The sequence below is a fragment of the Nycticebus coucang genome, chromosome 12 (assembly GCF_027406575.1).
Source record: "Nycticebus coucang isolate mNycCou1 chromosome 12, mNycCou1.pri, whole genome shotgun sequence".
Lineage (NCBI taxonomy): Eukaryota > Metazoa > Chordata > Mammalia > Primates > Lorisidae > Nycticebus > Nycticebus coucang.
In genome coordinates, this window is record NC_069791.1 from 11,385,052 (window position 1) to 11,407,167 (window position 22,116).

Below are 22,116 nucleotides of genomic sequence, written 5' to 3' on the forward strand. Positions count from 1 at the left end.
CTTACACAGAAAAAATCCAATATAATCTACTAAAAAATGCAGAACCAAAAAATAAATTTAGCAAGATTGCATCGTACAACACCAACACATAAAAATTAATGTTATTTCTTTTCATAAAAAATTAACTATTGGAAATTGCAAATTAAGAAATAGCATCTATAATAATAAAATGTTTAGGCATAAATCTAACAAAATGTGTACATGATCTGAATGCTGGAAACTACAAAGCACTAACGAAACACAGAAAACCATATGTATGGAGAGATAAACATTGCTCAAAGATTAAAAGACAGAATAATAAAGATGGAAATTTTGCCCAGATTGATTCACATATTATAGACCATTCCAATCAAATTCCAAGCAAGATTTTTCATAGATATACACAAGCTGACAGAAAGGTTGAAATGAAACAGAAACTGAATAGTCAGAGCAGTCTTGAGTACAGAAAAGAAAACTGGAAGCCTCACACTCTCTGATTTTAAAAAGTATTACAAAGCTGCTGTAATAAAAACAGCATGGTACTGGCATAAAAACAATGGACCAATGCAGCAGGATAGAAAGAACAGAAATAAACTCAAACATTTATAGTCAATTGATTTTCAAAAAATGTGTCAAGAAATATAATGGTAAAAGATGTTCTCTTTAATAAATGATATTGAGAAAACTGGATATTCACATGCAAAATAATGAAATTGTATTCTCAATTCACATAATATCTAAAAATCAATACAAAATGGATAAAAACTTGAGTACAAGACTTGAAATTTTAAAACTACTACAAGAAATGCTCTACATCATTATTCTGGGCAACGATTTCTTGGATAGGATTCCAAGAGCACAGGGACAGAAGAAAAAGTAGACAAATGATGTTACTTCAACTAAAAACCTCTTCACAGCAAAGGAAACAATGAAAAGAGGGAAGAGGTATCCCATTTTCCTGTTGCTCAAAGGTTTCCCTAAAGAGTTTTGCTAGAGTTTTGGTTCTGTTTTAAGAGTAGATATAATGTCAAGAAATTCTCTTAGTTTTTAATTCACCTGAGAAGGTCTTTTTTTAAATTCTCATTCCTAAGGCTATTTTCAGTGGATGTAGACTTTTTGGTTACAAGTTATTTTCTTTTAGTACTAAAAAGTGTGTGAATTCCTCTGACCTGCAGGACATGAAATAAATTAATGACTTTTGCAGCAATGTGGATGAAATTGGAGACTATTATTCTAAGTATCTCCATAATAGAATAAAAAGCACCACATGTACTCCCTGACAATTTAGATCTAAATGATACACACATGGAAACAGAAAGAAGTAAGTCAAAAGGGGGGCAAGGAGAGGAAGGAAGATAAAACCTACCTTACAGGTACGATGAACAACATACAGCACGTTTATAGCTCTGTCTTAAGCATTAAAAATATATCCATTAAAAACATTTGTTCCCCAGAAATACCTTGACGTGATATTATATACAGGAAATTCTAAAGATTCTGTTAAAAAACTGTAAAAGTCAATGAAGATGTTCAATAAAGATGCTGGTTATAAAATCAACACACAAAAAAATCAGTAGCATTCCTGTACACTAAAAACAAACTATTCAAAAAAGAAACCAGGAAAATAATCTATATTGAAGAGTGTGGAAAAATAAAATACTTAGGAGTAAATTTAACCAATGAGATGAAAGATTTGAAAACTATAAAACATTAATGAAATAAATTGAAAAAGATACAATTACATGAAAAGATATTCCATGTTCATAGATTAGAAGAGGTAATATTATTAAAATGTTCATACTACCCAAAGTGATCTACACATTTAATGCAATCCCTATTGGAATTCTAATATCATTTTTTACATAATTAAAGACTGAAATCAGAGATTGCTAACCAATGGAGAATTTAAGTTAAATTAAAACTCCTACGACATTTTTGCCTCATACCCATACGGATGGCTATTATCAAAAAGCAAGAGATAACCGGTTTGGGGTGAGGAACCATAGTTTATGTGCATATACTGCTGGTGAGAATTTATAATGATAGTATCATTATTGAAAACAGTACGGAGAGAGGTTCCAAAAAAGTTGAATGCAAAAACCCAGTACTGGTTTACGGCCCTGGAACTGGGGACTGGAGCTATAGAAAATATAATTTGATTAATTTTTTTCTTCATTGGTCAGCCTTCTCTTATTGCAATCTGTTTAAATTTGTTCAGACCTGTGGTTTAGCCTGATATATACAGTCTATCCTATAAAATATGCCATATGCACATTTCATTCCAAATATATTCATCATACAATTAGAGATGTGGATTATTTTCTCACATGCCTGTTGGCCCTTATTTGGAGAAATGTCTATTCGAGCCCTTTGCCAATTTTTGAGTCGGATTCTTTTCGTGGTTTTGCTAATGAATTGTAAGAATTACTTATATATTTTAAATATCAACTTCTTACCAGAGATACACTTTGCAAATATTTTCTTCTATTCTGTATGTTGTCTTTTAATGTTGCTGTTTCCTTTGCTGTGGAGAAACTATTGAGTTTGATGTAAATCTCAATTGTGGGTTTTTGTTTGAATCACTTGTACTTCTTGTGTCATATCCAAAAATCATTGTTAATACCAATCTCAGAAAGCTTTATTTCCTGCATTTTCTTAAGGGGCTTTATAGTTTTACATTTAAACATTTAATCCATTTTTATTTGCTTTTTTCAGGGTTTAAAGAAACACACATTTTTATTAAGATATTCCCAACACCATTTGTTATAAACACTAGTGTGTTCTTGGCACTCTTTTTGAAGAACAAGTGATCTTGTATGCATTGGTTTATTTCTGGACTCTGTGCTGTTCTGTTATTGATATGCCTGTGTTTATGCCAGTACCATATTGGTTTGCTTCCTCCACCCTTATAATATGTTTCAAATAACAAAGTGTAGGACTTCTAGCTTTATTCTTCTTCAAGAATGTTTGGACTATTTTGTGTCCTATGTGATTACTTAGGAATTGTCCTATATTTTTAAAAAATGCTATTGGGATTTTCATAGGGACTGCTTTGAATATGGGGATTGTTTTGTGTAGTACAGACATTTTCATAATATTAAGTCTTCCACTTCATGAATGTGGATGTCTTTTCATTTTTCTGTATTCTTTAATTTATGTCAGTGTTGCTTTGTTCATTGTACAAGTCATTCCTTTCTTTGGTTTTTTCTTAAGTATTTTATTCTTTTTTTACCATTGTATATAAAATTTTTTACTTAGTTTTATTTTTGAAATGCTTATTGCTTAGTGTACAAAAACATAAAATTGAAAGAATGATTTCTAGAAATTCTTTTCAGATCTCTACCACCCACTTGAGTTTTTCCTATTAGGTTCCAGCACTAGCAGTGCCACAGAACACTCTGCAATGCTGGAGTATATGACATTCCAAGTTCATGTACACAGCAAAGCTTCATTCCTTCTTATTGTTACTTCATTTCTATGTAACACATATAAAATATTTGATCATGGTACAAATGTAAAAACAGGCTAATGAAACTAGTTTATAATTACTAAAGTATTTTACATACTTATTTTTATTTCAAAATATTAAGAGGGTATAAACAAATGTTTTTGTTACATGGAAATACTGTATAATGCTAAAGTCAGGGTGTACGTACATTTAGAGTGCATGTCGCCAGAATAGTGTCCATTATACACACTAGTAAGTTTTCGCCCCTCACCTTCCCCACACTCTCCCCACTCCTTGGTTCCCAGTGTCCTTTACAGCTCTTTGTAATGTTTAACTTTTGCTTTTTAACGAGACCACATAGCATTTGTGTTTCCATTCATGAGATACTTTGCCTAGAATAATGGCCTCCACATCCATCAAAGTTGCTTAGAAAGACATTATTTCACTCATTTTTATGGCTGAGTAGTACCATATAACGTACAGGGTGGACATAAAGTTCGTGTGTAATTTCCTATGTTAAACTATTTTAATTGCACACGAACTTTGTCTCCTCCCTGTATAGATATGTAGATATACACCACATTTTCTTTATCCACTCATGAACTTATGGACACTTACGTAGATTCTGTATTTTTAAAACTGTGAATTGTGCTGCACCAACATTCAAGTACAAAATAAATTTGTTAATTACCTATGATTATGTATAGGAGGGATGGGCAACCTCAAAGACAAACACTAGATAAAATTTTATTTTATTAAAATAAAGCAGTATAATAAAATAAAATATTAAAATATTATTCAACAGTATGCAATAAGAATCAACACACATAAATTCAAATGAAGTTACATTGGACACAAGTGGAAGGGCTCATCAATAAAAATGTTCCACTAATGTTCAAGACATCTACATCTGAGACTTTCAAAATTAATAATGTCTCAAGGAGAAAGTAACCTATGCGAAGGGTATATCACATGCAAAAAGTGACAAACAATTTTTTTTAACATTCAGGAGAATGAATTTCATTAATGGCATTTATACGAGGGGCATAAAACATAATAGCCATGGAAAAATTGAAGAAAGAAAAATACTCCTCACAGAATAGTATTTTTCTTCTCTAGAACTTTTTTTATGGCCTCTTTAACATCTTTGTTTCTCAGAGAGTAAATTAAAGGATTCAACATGGGAGTGACCACAGCATAACATAAGGATGCCACTTTGCTCAGTTCAGGAAATCTGTCAGGCGTGAGATACATAAAAAAGACAGCACCATACAGCACACTCACTACTCCCAGGTGAGAAGTGCAGGTTGAAAAGGCTTTCTTACGTCCCTCTGCAGAGTGCATCCTTAGAACTGTGGACACGATGTACATGTAAGAAACAACGATAATTATTATGGTGGGCAAGATGATAATGCAGGATAAGGAAAAAGATATCATTCTGTGGACAAAGAGGTCGGAACAAGATAGTCTCTGAAGTGGGCGAGAATCACAGTAAAAGTGATCAACAGCCCGAGAAGCACAGAAGGATAAAGTAAATGTCATGCTGGTCTGAAGGACTGAAGAAATGCAGCCACAGAAATAAGAACCCGCCACCAACTGAGTGCAGAGACGAGTCGACATCTGAACAGAGTAGAGGAGAGGGTTGCAGATGGCAATAAAGCGGTCATAAGCCATGGCTGCGAGAAGAAATCCCTCAGTGACAATGAACAGGGCAAAGAGAAAGAGCTGAGCCACACAGCCCGCAAAGGAGATGGACTTGCTCTCAGACCAGAAGTTGATCAGAGCCTTGGGTGCAATAACAGACGAGTAGAAGAGATCAACAAAGGAGAGATTGCCCAGGAAAAAATACATGGGTGTGCTCAGCCGAGGATCGCTCACAATGATGGCCATCATCCCAACATTTCCCAGAAGAACCATGGCATATACAAGCGTAAACAGCAGGAAGAGGAGGATGTGGATGTCTGGGCGGACCCTGAAGCCTATCAGGATGAAGTCAGTCAGTTCTGAGTGATTACTTGCTTCCTTGTCACCCATGGCAGACACCTGCTGAGAGTCACAAGGCAAAATAAACAAATGACCTCGGCTTTGATTATAGCATTACAAACAGTCTTTTACACAATTAGAAATTACAAACCTATTCTATAATCATAATTCATTTTGGTCTCATGGATACACTATAGTTTATATTAAATTCAACCAATTAATGTTAAGTATAAAGATTGTTTACCATAATTCCTTTAAATGGTGGAAATTTATCTTTTGTTTCTGTATAACCAAATATCTTTCGCATTTATAAGCATCACTTCTTTATACATTTCCTGCTCATGATTTACAGAATAACATCAATATCATGAAGCAAGGACCAGAAGAGAGCACCAATAATTTAGTAAATTACATTCAGGAAGCACGTTAGTATTCTGGATTTGGAGATATTTGGGGATTAAGTAGTCAAGTTTAGGAAAACTTGGGGGTTCAATTAAGATAATGAATAGATATAAAGAATTTTAAAAAAATAATTGGGAAGTAACAGCTACCTTTTGGAAGTCATGAAAACTGAATTATAACAGAAGTTTTATAGCCACTAAGATAACAGATATACACAACCAAACACAAAAATTACTAATACTCACATTTTAGGAATTCTCTCCCAGATAGGCCATCAAAAGCCCTTTCATAAAGAAAATTTTCCTGCAATTTCTGAGCCCAAGGTGCAAATCTCTTTTAGAAGAGATCTACAGGTAGTCGAGATGAAGACTCACTTTAGAAATTAATACTGCAAGATAAACATGCAGGGGAATTGTTGATTGCATACTTATCTACTGTGAATACAACTTAACTCATTTGTTAAATGGCTCAAATAGAACTTTTAACTCCTTATATTAACAAAATAGTCCACTTTTTTCTCTCTCCTCAGAGCTTTATATCCCTAATTCTAATTAGACAATAATGATAGCAAATCTTTATGTGGCACTTTTTGTAGGCCAGATACGTTTCTAAAGGCTTCTATATAGTTCATTTAGTCCATATAATAATAATACATGGCAAATATATTCCCACACTTACAAATGAAAAATTGAGGTGCAGAGAAAAAATGTCTGTTGAAATTCACCTATGGTCAGAATCAAGAGTTGAAACCAAAATACCTGGCTCCAGAATCCACACCCTTAATCTTTACTAATGATTACTCACAACACTATGTCACCATTTGATAAGGAGGCCTTCCTGTTTTCTTAACTTACTTACTTTTTCCTGTACTTCAGTTAAAGTTTCTTATCTTCAAACTAAATCTTCTAATTCTTCAACTTGGGTCAAAGCATCTCTTTCAAAGATGTCACTATATTTTAATATTAATATGAAATATTAAGGACTCTTAAATTGACAATAACTAACTTAACACCAAACTCAACCTGTTCTCCATATATTGCTGGCTTTTAGTTCTGTATCAGGCAAATATCGATCCACATGTACATGAAAGTTGTATTATAAAAATTATGTAGAATTAGAAGAAAACATGAAGGTATGGAACACTGCAGTGGCTAGTTTGGGTTTTCACTGAGGAAGATCTAGATTCCAGTTCTGTTTCTCTCAGCTTCTCAGGGAGCTTTCATGAGAAACTTGTACTCTCCAAGCCTCCACATCCTCATACATAACAGAGGAGGGGGTGAGTATAAGGTAACCCTCAAAGTATTCTTGGAGATAGAAAAAATAGGTTCATAAATCACTTAGCACCATTTGTGGAAAAATAAGTATTCAATAAATGTTAGCCCTTATTATTTTATTATATTTTTCAGGGCTTGGTTCATCCTACAATGTACATCAAAATAATTAGTGCTAACTAGCCAAAAAGATAATGATGTGTATATGGTCTTTTTTGGATAAACCATTGTAAGTTGAGGAAGGAATCAAAGAAACTATTAATAAAGAAAACAAAGAAATGAAGAGAAATGGAGTATTTTGCCTGAGAAAAAAGATGATTCAGAAAAACATTGCATGGTGGGTTGTCATTTTTCAAGACTGTATTAAATGTTGAAAATGAAATACTTATAGGCTCTACCCAAAATTAAGCTTGCAAATAATTATGTTATAAGGGAATATGATTTTAACTAGATCATATTTGGAGTCTGAGAAGATGGGAGATATAAGTAGTGAAGGAGGGCCACCTGAAGTAATCATGAAATATCATTTTTGAAAATAACATATTTTATTCATCTGCCTTTCATCTCACATGGGAGGCAAGGACACAGGTTATTTTTATGTTCAAAATTTATACTCATAAAACTCATTGTAACATTACATTTCAATGTTAATATTAAATATTAATTACTCCTCATTTGACAATAATGTCCTCAAGATCAAACTGAAGTTACTTACTGTATATTATCACTATGCTATTCCATATCTGGCAAATGAAAATTAACCAATACATATTTGTTTCATACAGAAAAGTTGATTGATAACAAACATGCAGAATCAGAGAAACATGTTTAATAAACGTATATCAGAAATGTATATGGGAAATGTCCTAACATCAGAAACATTACTAGATTTATGAATGAAAACACTTCTGAAAGGAAGGGGGTTCTTCCCAGACTTTGGGAAGAACTGGTAATCAGTGTGACACTGATTATTTATCAAAAACTTACGTATTTCAAAAGTTACTTTTACCTTATACTCTTTGGTAGGTTGTCAGACGCTGTTAAAAATTAAGCTGTAGAATTCCAATGTTTTCTTGTTTAATTCTAGAAGTAAACGTAAAGTTATTTAATGACTGGGTCACAGGTACAAAGACTGAAAAATCATTACTTTACAATAGAATGAACCCTTTCCCCCAAACGCACATGCATTATCCTAGTTTTACATTCTCACCCTACAGAAATCTGACCTCTGTTTCTTTTTGCTCTATTTCAAATACTGTCCTTTCCTTCAGTAGTTGATTTCTTGAAAAATTCCATAGTGCTTTTTAGAAGATAAACAAGGTGAATTTTCCCAATGATGTTCTAGCAAAACTGAAATAATTATACTCCACAGTTGTGCAAAGAGAGCCCGAGCGTCAATCCACAGGATATTCTCTGTCCCCCGTTCTTGATGCTTTCTGTTTTTAAGGAAGAAGATTACATTGCCCTGATAATGCAAGTACAGACCCTGAGCCATCTAGAGTCGCTAATAAACTCCAAAATATTAGCAGCTGTTCTCTATAAGGGCTTTGATTTTGCTATGATAGTGTAATGTTTCCAAATAATTGCAGCATTGAGATTTCACTTATCTTCCGGGAGATAGTACTCTGGGAGAGAAGAAAGCTAGTCAATTACTAAGACATCCAGGTTCCAGTAGCAAAGTCCATGAGGACATCAGAGGCTCTAGATTAAAAATAAATAATTAATAAAAAGTTTTTAAAAAGCTATTGGGGCTTAAAGGACATACAAGGGTTTCTTTCTTGCTTCTGTGGTTTACTTGGGACAGACCAAAACGAACTTCAATTTTAATTTCTTCATTAAAAAAGAATTTTCTTTTACCTTACAACTTGCATACTTATTGAACAAATACTGCTAAAAATCAAAATTACATCGGTATTTGTCATGACTGCATCAGTAAAGATCACAAAAGCCAGCATTTCAGTGGTGCACGACAGCAGCCCTACACAAATGCCACAAACACTGTCCCTTGCTCTATCTGCACAGCTGATACTTCTCTTCTAAACAGGGAACCGGCGGAGGTGCGAGAAACCCAGGCCAATGGGAGAGCGAAAAGGGACAGAACAAGCGCGGAGCATGCGCTGTGGGTGCTTGACGGTCAAGAACAAAAGCAGCGCCTGCCCTGTCAGAGCAAAAACTAAAAGACAGTTGTACAAAAATTAAGGTGGGCTTTCAGACTGGCTATCACAACAACATTCCAGAAGTAGATGATATTTTATTTGGGGGACAAGGACAAAAATGTAAAATCTATGCCTGGCTTAACAAAAATGCCAAAAAGAGCGCTGACATTTTGTAATCCTGGAACTCTAGGAGGCCAAGGCGGCTGGATCTCCTGAGCTGAGGAGTTCCAGACCAGCCTGAGCAAGGGCGAGATGCAGTCTCTACTATTCTAGATGCTTTCTGGAGACTCATCTGTCATGGCTGTTTCCAGAAAACTAGACACTTAGCATCAGCAGTTTCCAGGTTAGTGTCTGTTTAGTAATCCGTGTTAGCGTACCGCCCCTAAATCAGTGTAGGTAAGTGCATTGGGCCATATACGAGGCAATAAAGCATTAAGGTATGAAAATTGAATTTATGATCACTAATGATATGTTTCTTACCTAGTGCCCTTCAGGAAACACCTTTGGGTTGGACTGGTTTCAGCAGTAGTCCATTTCCAGCTGCTGTCTATATTATGCACAGCAGCATCTAGAAAACTGGATCCATTAATTTTTTTTTCCTCAGAAACTGAGACTAGGAAATGTCACATATGATTATAGGTGTAACCAAAAAGGAAAGTGGCAATGAAGCTGGGGCAGGTACACTTCAAATGTGATCTATATGCTCATAAAATTTACCTCTGACCTTAAAATACACTTGAGCCAGATGTTTTATATACAACTTTCATAAAAATAGTTTACATTTGATCATATTAGAAAATTCTGAGCAGTATGTAAAATGGAAAAATGGAAGAAATTAAAAATCAAAAATATCTCATTCTCATGATTGTATCAAGAGTTTTTATGGGGAGGAGGTCTAGATAAAGATATATTTATCTCACAGAAATTGCTGCAGAGATGAAGAACACATAAATGATACTTAACTCATTACATCAGTGTGTTATAAACTAAATGGCAAAAAGGGACAAGGAAAGAAAAAGGAAAATCAAAAAGCATTTTGAGACAAATGAATGGAAACACACATCAAAACTTATAAGATGTGGCAAAATCTGTTTTAAGAGGGAAGCTTACATTGATAAATGTTTACATTAAGAAAAGAGAGAGATCTAAAATGACCTAACTTTTGACCTTATGAAAGCCCAAGACCTTGTGGCTTCATGGGTGATTGCTACTGAAAGAATTAGTAACAGTTCTTTTCAAACTCTTCCAAAATTTGAGAAGGGGACAACAATTCCAAAGTCATTTTATACATCTGTAAATGTGGTGGTATACCATATTAACAAAATGAAGGACAAAAACCATATGAGCATCTCAATAGATGCACAAAAAGCATTCAGCAAAATTCAACAATTTTCCATGATAAAAACTCTCAACTAATTATGTAAAAGAGATAATGTACCACCACTCAATAAAGACTGTACATGACAAGCCCATAGCCAACTTTATAGTCAATGGCAAAAGTTCAAAGCTTTTCCTCTAAGACTACGAGAAAGGTAAGGATGCCTTTCTTGCCCCTTAGTTGTATAGAAAGCCAACTGGTTCTTTTGTTTTGCATTCCCCCTTTTAATATAAATAGAACATCACATTTTATAACATTTACATTAAAAGACAAAATTAACACTATCTTTGAATAGAAAAAGAAGAAATGTCAATGTAAGACAAAAAAAAAACTGTACAATAGGGAAAACATCATAAATGTTAGCTTGAATATTCACTATTATTTAGCTTAGAGTACCCCCTTTATATTTATGGTCACTGGGGCTAAATAGAAAAGTATTTATACCAATTATTTTGTTTTTACTTTTTCACTTTTCCAAGCAGCATGCATTTCTAAATACCTTATTGAATGATAGCTGCCAAAAAGAAAAAAAAAAAAAAAAGGTGATCTCCAGATAATAGAATGAATGATGAATTGAATCAATTTAAATTTAAAATAAAGAATATATAGCTCTATTATAAATAAGATTGAGGCATCAGATGTAACAGAAGCCCCTGAATTGTGGTAAATATAAAATACAAATGGAAATGCAAAAAAGCATAAACATCATCTCTGACACATAGTAGGAGTTTACCAAGGGCTTATCTAATTAACAATCAAAAAAGTATGTTGTACCATTAAGTTGATAAGCTTTGTTTATTGCTTTTTCTTTTCTTTTTTTTTTTTTTTCACCTCTGAATTCATATTTTCAAATAGTGTTGCTTAGGGCTCACTGATCTGTTCTTTTGTTTGATCAGTACTGGTGTTGGTGCTCTCTATTGCACATTTCTTGCTATTCATTGTGTTTTCCAGCTCCAAATTTTGTGGGTTTTTTAATTTCAATCTCTCTGCTCTCTGACAAATTTCTGAATTTGTTCCTGACATTTTTTTTTAAGTTCTTTGAGCTTCCTTAAAACATCTATTTTGGATCTTTTGTCTGAGAGAACATCTATCTCCATAACTTTAGTCGGTCTTCATTAACTTATTTTATCTATTTGGCAAGATGATATTTTTAAAATGTTTCTGATGCTTGTGGAAATGTAATGATATCTGTGTATTAAGGGATTAGACATTTATTTTAACACTCATAGTCTGACTTTGTTTATGCCTGTCCTTCTTCAGAGGGCCTTCCCTGAAAGGGAATTTGGGGAATTTAGTTTCCCAAAATTACTATTGTATTCCCTGAACCTGTAACCATTGCAGCTGTATCAAGATGAAAAGACACTCTAAGTCCAACCTTGCCATGAGTCTCACAAGCCCTTAGAGATTGATACAACTTTACTGCCCAGCTGGGCCTGGTGAAGACCCGAGAAAGTGCTAGATTGTGTAGTAATGCTGGCCAAGACCTACTTCCAGATGACTATTCTAGTGGCCCATATGGGTGTGCCGCCAAGGAGGTCTCTGCAAAGGCAGAGTGGTCCCTGGCTACATCATGAGAGACTAGAGTTCAGACTAGACCTCTTCAGAATCTGTTGCAGGAAGGAGGCTAGTGGACATATCTCATTGGTTTAGATGGGTGTATATCACACAAGAGGTCTCTGTATCAGTGTGGTAGTTCCTCAACTGCAACAGAGGGGGCTGGAGCTGAGGCTAGGCCTAGCTGAGACCAAAGGCTACAGACCCTGGTCTAGGCTCATAGGAATGTGCATAGCCCAGCAAGTTTCTGCACAAATGAGAGTTTCTCAAGTGAAGCAGGAGGGGAACAGAGCTGATACTGGGCTCCTCAGGATCTGCTGTGTGATAGAGGGTAGAGAGCACAATCTCATTGGCTTGCAACGTGTGTGTCTCCCAGGAGATCCTTGTGTAGATGGGATTACTGTAGCTGAGACTAGGCCCCCTCAGAATCTCTTGTGGAATGGCAGCTGGATAGCCTGCAGATATGCCTCTTGAGTAGCTTGCAGTATGGAAGAGACAGTTCCTCAACAGCATCGGGGTGGGGTCAGGGGCTGGAACTGTTGATTTTAATAGTCCTTATAATAATTGTTTAGTGTCAAAAAGAGAGATACACCTTTGAAAATTGGGCTCTAGGAGATTTTTTTTATTTTTTTAGTCTGCCTGATATTAATTTCTCCTTACTAAAAGGATGCTCATACTATTTATTTAATTAGACTTTTTTATTTAGAAGAGTTTTAGATTTCCAGAAAAGGTACAAAGATAATACGGAGAAGTTCTACAAAGCCCTTGCCAAGTTTCCTATGTTGACGACATCTTATATTACTACAGAACATTTGTCATAACCAAGGAAAAATCATAGTACATTACTACTAAGCAAACCCAAAACTTGAGATTTTACTAATTTTTCCCCTCGTATCTTTTTTCTGTTGCAGGATTCTGTTCAGAATTCCATCCACATCAATTTAGTTCTCATAACTTCTAGAGTCCTCTTGACTCCGACAGTATCTCAAACTTTTCTTGTTTTTGATCATCTTGACTGTTTTGAGGAACATTTGTTAGATATTTCATAGAATGCAAGTAAGTTTGATTTGGTCTGATATTTTCTCTTGAGTAAAATAGAAACATGGGTCTTGGGAGACGGACAACAGAGATGAAATGCCGTTCTTATCACATCCTATCAGTTTTCCAAGACTAATTCACAAATATTCTCTCTGTACCCCCACAGAAGGGGGTATAATATCTGGCCTGCAGGCCCATCCCCAGGTCCCTGGAGATCAATCCCTGACATGCCAGGAAGAGTGCACTGGTTTGGAGTTGCCCATGAGGTTCCCAAGCATATTTAATGTTCCTGTGGCTTTGGGTGTGTCCCAGATTGATGGAATCACAAGGTAAACAGTACCTGGGATGGCTGGCAGGTGGAGAGCCCACAATCTGAGCATCCCTCAATCCACTGCAGGACCCCAAGAGGAAAGGTATCAGCCCAACTCCTCATGGATGCTTCAGCATGATGCCTCAATTGTTTCTCTTCACAGTTGCAGGTGGGGAAGGAGAAGGGTTAAAAAAGACTCTGAGTAGAGAAAAACTAGCACTCTGGCTGTGTCTGTCCTTCTCTCTAGGAAGCTGCCTTTCCAGTATGTCCAGGAACTGGAGTCACCTGGGACCCACTGGACCCTTGTAGCGCCTGAGTCTGGGCCAGAATTGGTAGGTGTCTGTGTGGTAGCAAACAAAACAAAGCTCCTGTGGGGGACAAAGGCACATGGTACGGAAGAAGCACTATGGAGCCTGCTATTCCACCCTGGGTCTGTGGTGATGGCATGCGCCCCAGGGTGCTGGGAGCCTACTGCCCTGTCCACAAGAAGCTCCCAGATCACTGACGGAAGCAGCCTGGAGTTCAAATGAGGAGAAAGTCTTTCCAGCAGCCCAGGAACACTCTGACTGTTAGAGATGTGAGGAAGGAAGAAACAAACTGTTGCACCCACCCTTCTCCCTTGACTCCACGCCTGTATCTCACTGAAATGCTCTGGCAGCTGGTATCTCACCCATATTGCCTCTCCAAATTGATTCTTATATCATTTTTAAATGCCCCATCTTTTTGTTTTTTAAAGACTCCTTACTTTTTTGTATTACAGTATGCTTAAGGCTTCTTGGATGCTCTCTGCCCTTGTCCTAGAATCAGCTATTGGAAAATATTTTTCCAGCTTTTCATGATTCCTATTATTATGGAACAGTGTTTAAAACGTTGGATGGGGTGCTAGGTATTCTTGTTGCTACTTGGGTGTTGTTGCTCCTGGACTTTCCATAGATAGCTATAAATATGTACATGCTACCCCATGTGTACACATATTTTTGTGACTTTTTCCGTCTGTGTCTATATTAACCTAAAGATGAATTTATATTGATGTCTCCAACCCCGATCCTATACCACATGGCTCACTCCCACATTCTCATTTGCTTGTCTGTACCCTTCCTTTCCAACAGTGATAAAGCTGGTGGTCTCCATAGTTCACCACTTACTCATTGTTCAATCCCGGTGTGCATGTGCCATGGTGCCACTACTGTAAACCTGTACTATAAACCTGTACCAATCAGAGTACTGGGTTTATGCATTATTTTTATTATATTTAGTATCATAGTTTCTAGCCAAAAGGCTGTTTTCCAAAATCACTTAAGCCAGCAACTTTTATCTGCCTTCTTTGGTAATAGTGTCATACATTTATGTTGCAGTGTGATTCTTCCATCAGAGTGTGCATTTCAATCCGGGATCCCTTGATCTCCTAGTTGATATCTTGAAAATTGTATACCTAATGTTTAATCCATGAGCTGTGAAATTCTATGGGGGTTGAAAAACACATGGGGTCGTATATCTGCCTCTACGGTACTACAGAGACAATGCCCACCACTCTGAAAATTTCCTGAGGCTCCTCTAGTCAAACACTACTTCCTCCCACCCAAATCCTTGGAAACAGCAAATCTACTTTCATTCCCTAAAGTTTTGTGTTTTGGGTGGGGGGCATCATACAAATGTAATTATATATTTAGTAAGATTGACCTATGTTGTTGCATGAATTAAAAGTTTGTCCTTTTATTTCTTTTTTTTTTTTTGAGACAGAGTCTCACTATGTCACCCTTGGTAGAGTGCCATGGCATCACAACTCACAGCAACCTCAAACTCTTGGGCTTAAGCGATTCTCCTGCCTCAGCCTCCCAAGTAGCTGGGACTACAGGCACCAGCCACAATGCCCGGCTGTTTTTTGTTGCAGTTGTCATTGTTGTTTAGGTGGCCTGGGCCAGGTTCAAACCCACCACCCTTAGTGTATGTGGCTGGCGCCGCAACCACTGTGCTACTGGTGCCAGCCCATTGTGTGAATGTAGCACAGTTTGTTTAGCCATTCACCTATCAAAGAACATATTGATTGCTTCCAATTAGGGGTGATTATGAATAAAGCATCTATAAACATTCATGTGCAGCTTTTATATCAATGTAGGTTTTTAAATCAATTAGGTAAATGACTTAGGAGCACAAATGCCAGTTTGTGCACTAAATCTACATTTAATTTCAAAAGGAGTTGCCAAACTGTTGTACCATTTTCCATCCCCACAAACAATGAATAAGAGTTCCTCTTGCTCTACATCTCTCCAGTATTTGATATTGCCAGATTTCTCTTTCAATTTTAGCCACTTAATAGATGTGCCATTACGTTTTCAAGATGAAATTTTTTTCTAATTAGATAAGATCATAGTCAAGGGTCCAGCCATCCCCTCGTATAGGGGCAAGCAGATATCCAAAACTTGGTCTGCATTTTACTCCCTATCACATTTTAAATTTACAGAAAAGGGGGGAAACGTTTGGAAATGCCTGGAGTTTTCATGTAGCACTCAGTGAGAGTGGATTCTGCTAGAAGATTTTTCAACTGCTCCTGCTGCTTCATTCTGTGAGATGCCTCAGTTTCCACTGAACTCCAAGACTTTTTCTCTGGTTTTTCTCTTCATTCAGTGTGCTCCACATACCCTTCTGATATATCCTTCTTGCTTACATTTGCCAAAGTGGTTTTCAATGTTCTACAAACAAGTAAACCTACCTGGAATACATTCAATAAAACAAATGAAAGGGGGGTGTTTATAGTTGAAGTTGTGAAATAATATTAATTGATATGCTGGAAATGTTAGTAAGGAGTGAATAAAATCTATATTTGAAATTTAGAACCACATTCAGAATAGTACAAAAAAACACTTTTGTCCTGTGGAAAAAAAATGTTGCCATCTTTGGGTAAGGAATTTTTCTAATTGGAATATGTAGTAATTAGAAGAGAAACCTATTTTTATTAAAAGGATGCTAGATACAAGAGCACTTCTGATATACCATCCCTCATCTCTTTTTATTCTTCCCCTTCTGTTTTAAGCTTCTGAAAAAGTTAGGCTAATAACTCGGATCACTCGGATCTTTAAAAAAAATTGATTGAATTGTAGAAACATACAAAAAAGCAGAATTGTCAAAGCATACAAACATACATGAAATAGTACATCTTTTACAACATCCCTTCCCTTGTGCATCTTCCAATCATCATTACAATTTTCCTATAATACACATGTCATATTTGCAGATTCGAAGTACTTACAGTTTGCATTTGAAAGCATATGCTTGAATCAGAAAAATCACAGCAGTGTGACAACAATATACAACCCCCAAAAGACGTAAATGCCCTCATTAAATTTCAGCATCAATACACATACAACAAATGTTTGGAAGACAAAAATATCACATAGAATTTAAATATCAAATATACAACAATAAAAATTATGAACCTGTAACCAGCAGCTCTCAAAGAAAACAGAATTATCAAGCACTTAATGGTCAAAGTTGTTTGAAACCTCTAATGCAATTTTGCCCCCTCGAGATAACACATCAGTACTAAAGATTTTACCTTTGTTGATTAGAGTATTCAGTTTTTAAAAGATTGTATACAAAATATTTTCCAACCTATTTAACATAATAACAAATCACTAACAATCAATATTAAAAATAAGTAACAATAAAATACGATTAAATGATTTACCATGATTTACTGAGTTGTTCGGTTAAATTCATGATGGCACAGGAAAAAAAAAAAACTTACATGAAGGTTTTTATTCAAGAATTACAGACCCAGAAGCAAATTAGACTTTATAACAAAATTAAATATTACAACTTAGAAATCATCCTGTCATGGGTTGGTGCTTCCACTATTTCTAAGATATTATGCATTCTGAATTTTATATCCTTACCAAACCAATTTTTCTGCATGCCATCTCAGCAAGCCCAGAAGAAAAACGGAAATCTTTCTTTCTACTACTATTCTATACCAATTAAGTCTAAGAAATCTATTTCTGTTTATAGAATGACTGCAAATTGCATTCATGCCCAAGATATCTAGATATAACACTGTTCCTATAGAAGAGTGAATGATGGATTAGTATTTCTACATTCCAAATTGTATATAAAATCAGTGCATTGTACCCCATAAATGCAGTAATGTACACAGTTATGATCTAACAAAAAATGATTCATTTGCAAAATTGTTAACTTAAGGGATCCTTAAGTGACTTAAGCTTGATCCTCTATGAAAGGCAAATCAGAATGAAAAAGTCAACGGGTTCATTATTGAGAAAAATTCTAAGTAGAATTAGAATAAAGCTTTTGTGTTCGATAGGATTTTTCTCAAAGCTTGTTTGACATCCTTGTTTCTTAGCGAGTGGGTCAAAGGGTTTAACATGGGTGTGATCGATATGTAACATACTGAAGCCACTTTACGAAGTTCGGGGTTATTTGGAGATGTGACGTACACAAAGGAGACAGTGCCATACAGCAAACTTACAACCCCCAGGTGAGAGCTGCAAGTGGAGAAGGCTTTCTTCCTCCTTTCACTGGAGCAGATCTTCAAGACTGTGGCCACATATGCATGTATGATACTACAATAACAACAATTGTGGGCAAAGTAATGATGGCAGCCAAGCTCAGAAATACTATCTTATTGACAAAGAGATTAGAACAGGAAATCTTCTCAATTTGATAAGAATCACAGTAAAAGTGATCAATGACCCGGGATGCACAGAAAGACACAGAGAATGTTACACTGAGTTGGAGGATGGAGCTGACCCAGCTGCAGAAATAGGAACCAGCAAACAGCTGAGTGCAGAGGCATCTTGACATGGAGATACTATAAAGAAGAGGGTTGCAAATGGCACTGAAGCGGTCATAGGCCATGGCTGCCAACAAACAGGGCTAAAAGGAAGAAGTGGGCAGCACAACCTGCCAAGGAGACTGTCCTGACAGGAAGCTGGCCATGGCTTTAGGAGCAATAAGAGTGGGGCAGAAGACGTCAATGGAGGAGAGATTGCCTAAAAAGAAATACATTGGTGTGTTCAGCTGGGAGTCTGTCATGCTCATGTCCCCCAAAGAATCATGCCATAGACCAGCAGGAAGAGGAGGAAGAGGAGACTGTGGAGCTCTGGATGGACCCTGAGGCCTACAAGAATGAAGTCAGTTACATACAAATGGTTGCCTCCTCCCTCGTCACCCATGGTAAGAACCTGCTAGGAGTTATAAGGCAAGGTTAAAAACAGAATTTCCTATCTGTATCCTGGTGTCATAAAAATATCCCTTATTTGTTGTAGAAGATGATGAAATTTGTGTTGTCATCTCCTTTTTGTCACTCAGTTCTCTCAGGGGTGAATTGCTGTACCCTTTCATAGGAACTGAACGTGAGTTCCACAAATACAAGTTACCAAACGCACCATTTTCTAACGTGTTTCTCCAAACCCAGTGTTCTTCCCACTATAGCGAAATGCCTTTCACTCTTAGAGCACATTTATTCCTTTATACCTGTTTAGCTTCTCGCTTGATTTATTTGGTAAATTTAGCATACAGTATCTGAAGGTTTTGAGAGATGTAAAAATACTTGTTCTCATCTTTAGTTGATCCTTTCAAATCTATTTTGTCCTCTGTAAACCTGCTATTTTAAACAGTAGGATCAAATTAAAAATTATTAAAACTCTATGAATAGATGTTAGCCATTTATAGAAATCGATACAGAATTAACTGTGGCAGTTTGAAATAGATTCTCAAGGGATGTTTGTTGAATATCCCGAATTAAAAACCTTAAAAGCAGGATGCATTGTTAGCTTGAAGTAAACAACCTTCAGACAGGCTGCCAGGGAAAGGCCGTGACTCTTAACAGATCTCTACTCAGATACGGTAACAAGCCAATTTAATCATAAGCACTCGTGCAGCAGGAAAAGAAGAAGAAACTTCAAAACAATGAATTGACTAGAACTTTTGGTTAGGAAAGGATTTATTGGTTTTGAAAGCTAATTTTATGATATCTGCATTCAGAGAGAGATTTATAAATGCACTAACATTCTCACAACGAGTACTTTGAATCTACCAGCTAAGTGGTTTAATTTGCTTGTCGCATGACTAGACTTCATGTTTTCTCCATGAACTATAAGAATATAGTTCTTAGTGAATAACTTAGTGAATAACTAAGTTCTTAGTGAATGACTCTGTCATTTTATTCAGACTTTTAAACCAATTGTTATCTTACTACCCCACTCCTGGCAGATGGGAGAGATTATGTGGCTTATCAAAAGTAGCAAATGACCTAAAAAGTGTTATTTTTGGCTTGGCACGAATGACAGAGTCACCATATGCTGCCCGTCGTTCTCTCCCTCCCTCACACGTGTGACCTTTTTGTTTGCGTTGTCTTCCCCCGTCCCTGAGCTCCTACTGCTGTCTTCATCTTCCCATCAGCGAATGATCTTCTACCTGTACTCCCAGGACTGACTTTCCTTCAAACGTTAGCAATTTAGCTCACAAAAGGAGAAAACTGGTCACAACTGGGAAATGTGATTCTTAGATCTCTATCCCAGAGCTGCCATTCCATACTGAAATCTACTTAAATAATATTAATTAAATTTGTTGTTGAGAAAACGAAGTGCCCATGTTCACTTCTGTAAGGATAATTGTACTTAAATATTATGGTAAAAGTAGAGATAAAGGAACGAAGACTCGAAGGGATTTCAGCCCCTCATCATCAGATACATGTCAGTAATGAAATAAGGGAAAAAATCATAAATTTATAGAGTAAAGGAGAAGGCCTTGTCAAAGCCACCAAATTCACACCACACAACTGGATATTTAGCGGTATTTTAGCAGCAAATTTTCTTTGTTTTTTTTCTAGTTCCCAGTTTTATTAGTCAAATTACAGAATATTATCTGAATCTATACCTGTCAATATCAAGTTATCTGTAAATAATTATCTTTAGATTAATATGTTTGATAATTATATGTTTATAATTATATTTATTTAATAATTCATTTAGTCACTGAACACCTGTGGGCCACTTTCTCTAGCCAGCCAGAATAAGGGCATACACAAATATTGGAAATCAATTTCTTCTCTAAAGACAAATTTATCACATTTTTCTTTTTGGTCTACCTTCAATTTACTATGGAATAAACAGTCTGTTGTGATCTGCCCTTCAAGAAAAGGAGTATTATTTTTAAGGTGCACACAGAGTTTTTAAAAAAACTTAGGCAAATTTTACCAACTATCACATAATTTTTATTTGATAAAGCACACAAAAAATACTCATGGATGACTAATTATGTGACTGAAATAAACTTATTTTATCTCTTCTCTGAATATTTCCTCTTTCTTTACTTCTATTGAGCAATTTTCTACTGGTCAATGCAAGGATACAAAATCTGTTGTATTTAATTCTAGAAAGGCAAAAATGTTGTACAATTATATAAAGGAAATTAAAGGCAATGTCAAAATTAAGCATAATAAAAATGCTAGTTTATCACAAGATATAAAAATCTTGTTCTGAAGTATGTAATTTTCTTTTCAGTTTTAGGTTTTTCTTGTAGCTTAATAATGTCCCGCACTTCAGGTAAGAATGTCTTTTTCATCTCCTTGGTAGTGTTTTGCCTATAATTCCCCTGTAACGATGTACCTATTTCTAGAGAAAAGAGGATGGAAGAAGTGATCTATTAAGGCCTCTTCCAGGCCTATGAACATTTCTTTATTGAAACTGAAAAGACGCAACTGAACCTGTAGAATCACACTGCATAAGCATCCTCTCCTGTGTGTGGCATATTTTACAGATCTTAGAATGAGAATGATGACAACAAAATAAAAATTTAAGTAGGGCAAAGCTAAAATCACCAGCTAACGATAGTGGTCCTGAATGAAGTGTGGAAATACGACAGGAGGAAGCATCCTGTTTGTTAGCTCGACTGCAGCTATTTCAGGTAATGATAGCATGGATTGGTGAACAGGGATCCCTCCTGGGGAGCTCAGAATAAGTCAATTATGGGGAAAAACAATGGAAAGCCCTACGTTCATCCCAAGAGGGCCACACAAGAAACAAGAAGAAGGGACAATATCTACCCTTATTATGAGGTACTCACCCTGAATTACCTCTAGGTCGTTTTAGAAACAGCTTCTTGTTAGAAATAAAATTGCTTTGAATTGTTATATTTTAGGTAATTTCCATTTATCTTTTTTCACCCTGAACATTCACGATGAATTTATGTATTGTTTCTTTTACATGACAGCTTATAGTCTTGTGTTCTCTAAATTCATTGTTCTGTTTTCTTATGGGTTCTCAGGCTTTACTGAATAATTTCTATTTTTGTATATTATATCATAAAATATAATACAGACCATGTTACCAGTATATCCATAATTAAAATTAATGGCCAAGATTCAATTAATAAGTTAATCTATTTGAATGTAAGAGACAATTGTTGTCTCCAAGTGTCAACGTGCCTGGTAGATTGAATACTGTGGCTCTAGCTAGACCACAAGTTTGAGGGTCCAGATACCAGAATGTGCCTATCCTCACTGTAGTACAAGAAGTAGTAGAAGAAGTAGTGAGTTTGAAAGAAAGAAACATACAACTACAGCCATTCTTAGTGTACCA

The 22,116-nt window shown here is 35.9% G+C and overlaps 1 protein-coding gene and 1 pseudogene across 1 annotated transcript; both read right to left on the reverse strand.

The window, feature by feature from the left end:
• Window positions 1-4,519: 4,519 nt before the first annotated feature.
• LOC128562778 (olfactory receptor 9K2) lies at window positions 4,520-5,525 on the reverse strand. The gene has a single exon (XM_053558091.1). The coding sequence runs from the start codon at window positions 5,459-5,461 to the stop codon at window positions 4,520-4,522; it is 942 nt and encodes a 313-aa protein (XP_053414066.1). The 5' UTR covers window positions 5,462-5,525.
• Window positions 5,526-17,810: 12,285 nt separating this feature from the next.
• Window positions 17,811-18,708, reverse strand: LOC128561317 (olfactory receptor 9K2-like; annotated as a pseudogene).
• Window positions 18,709-22,116: the final 3,408 nt, after the last annotated feature.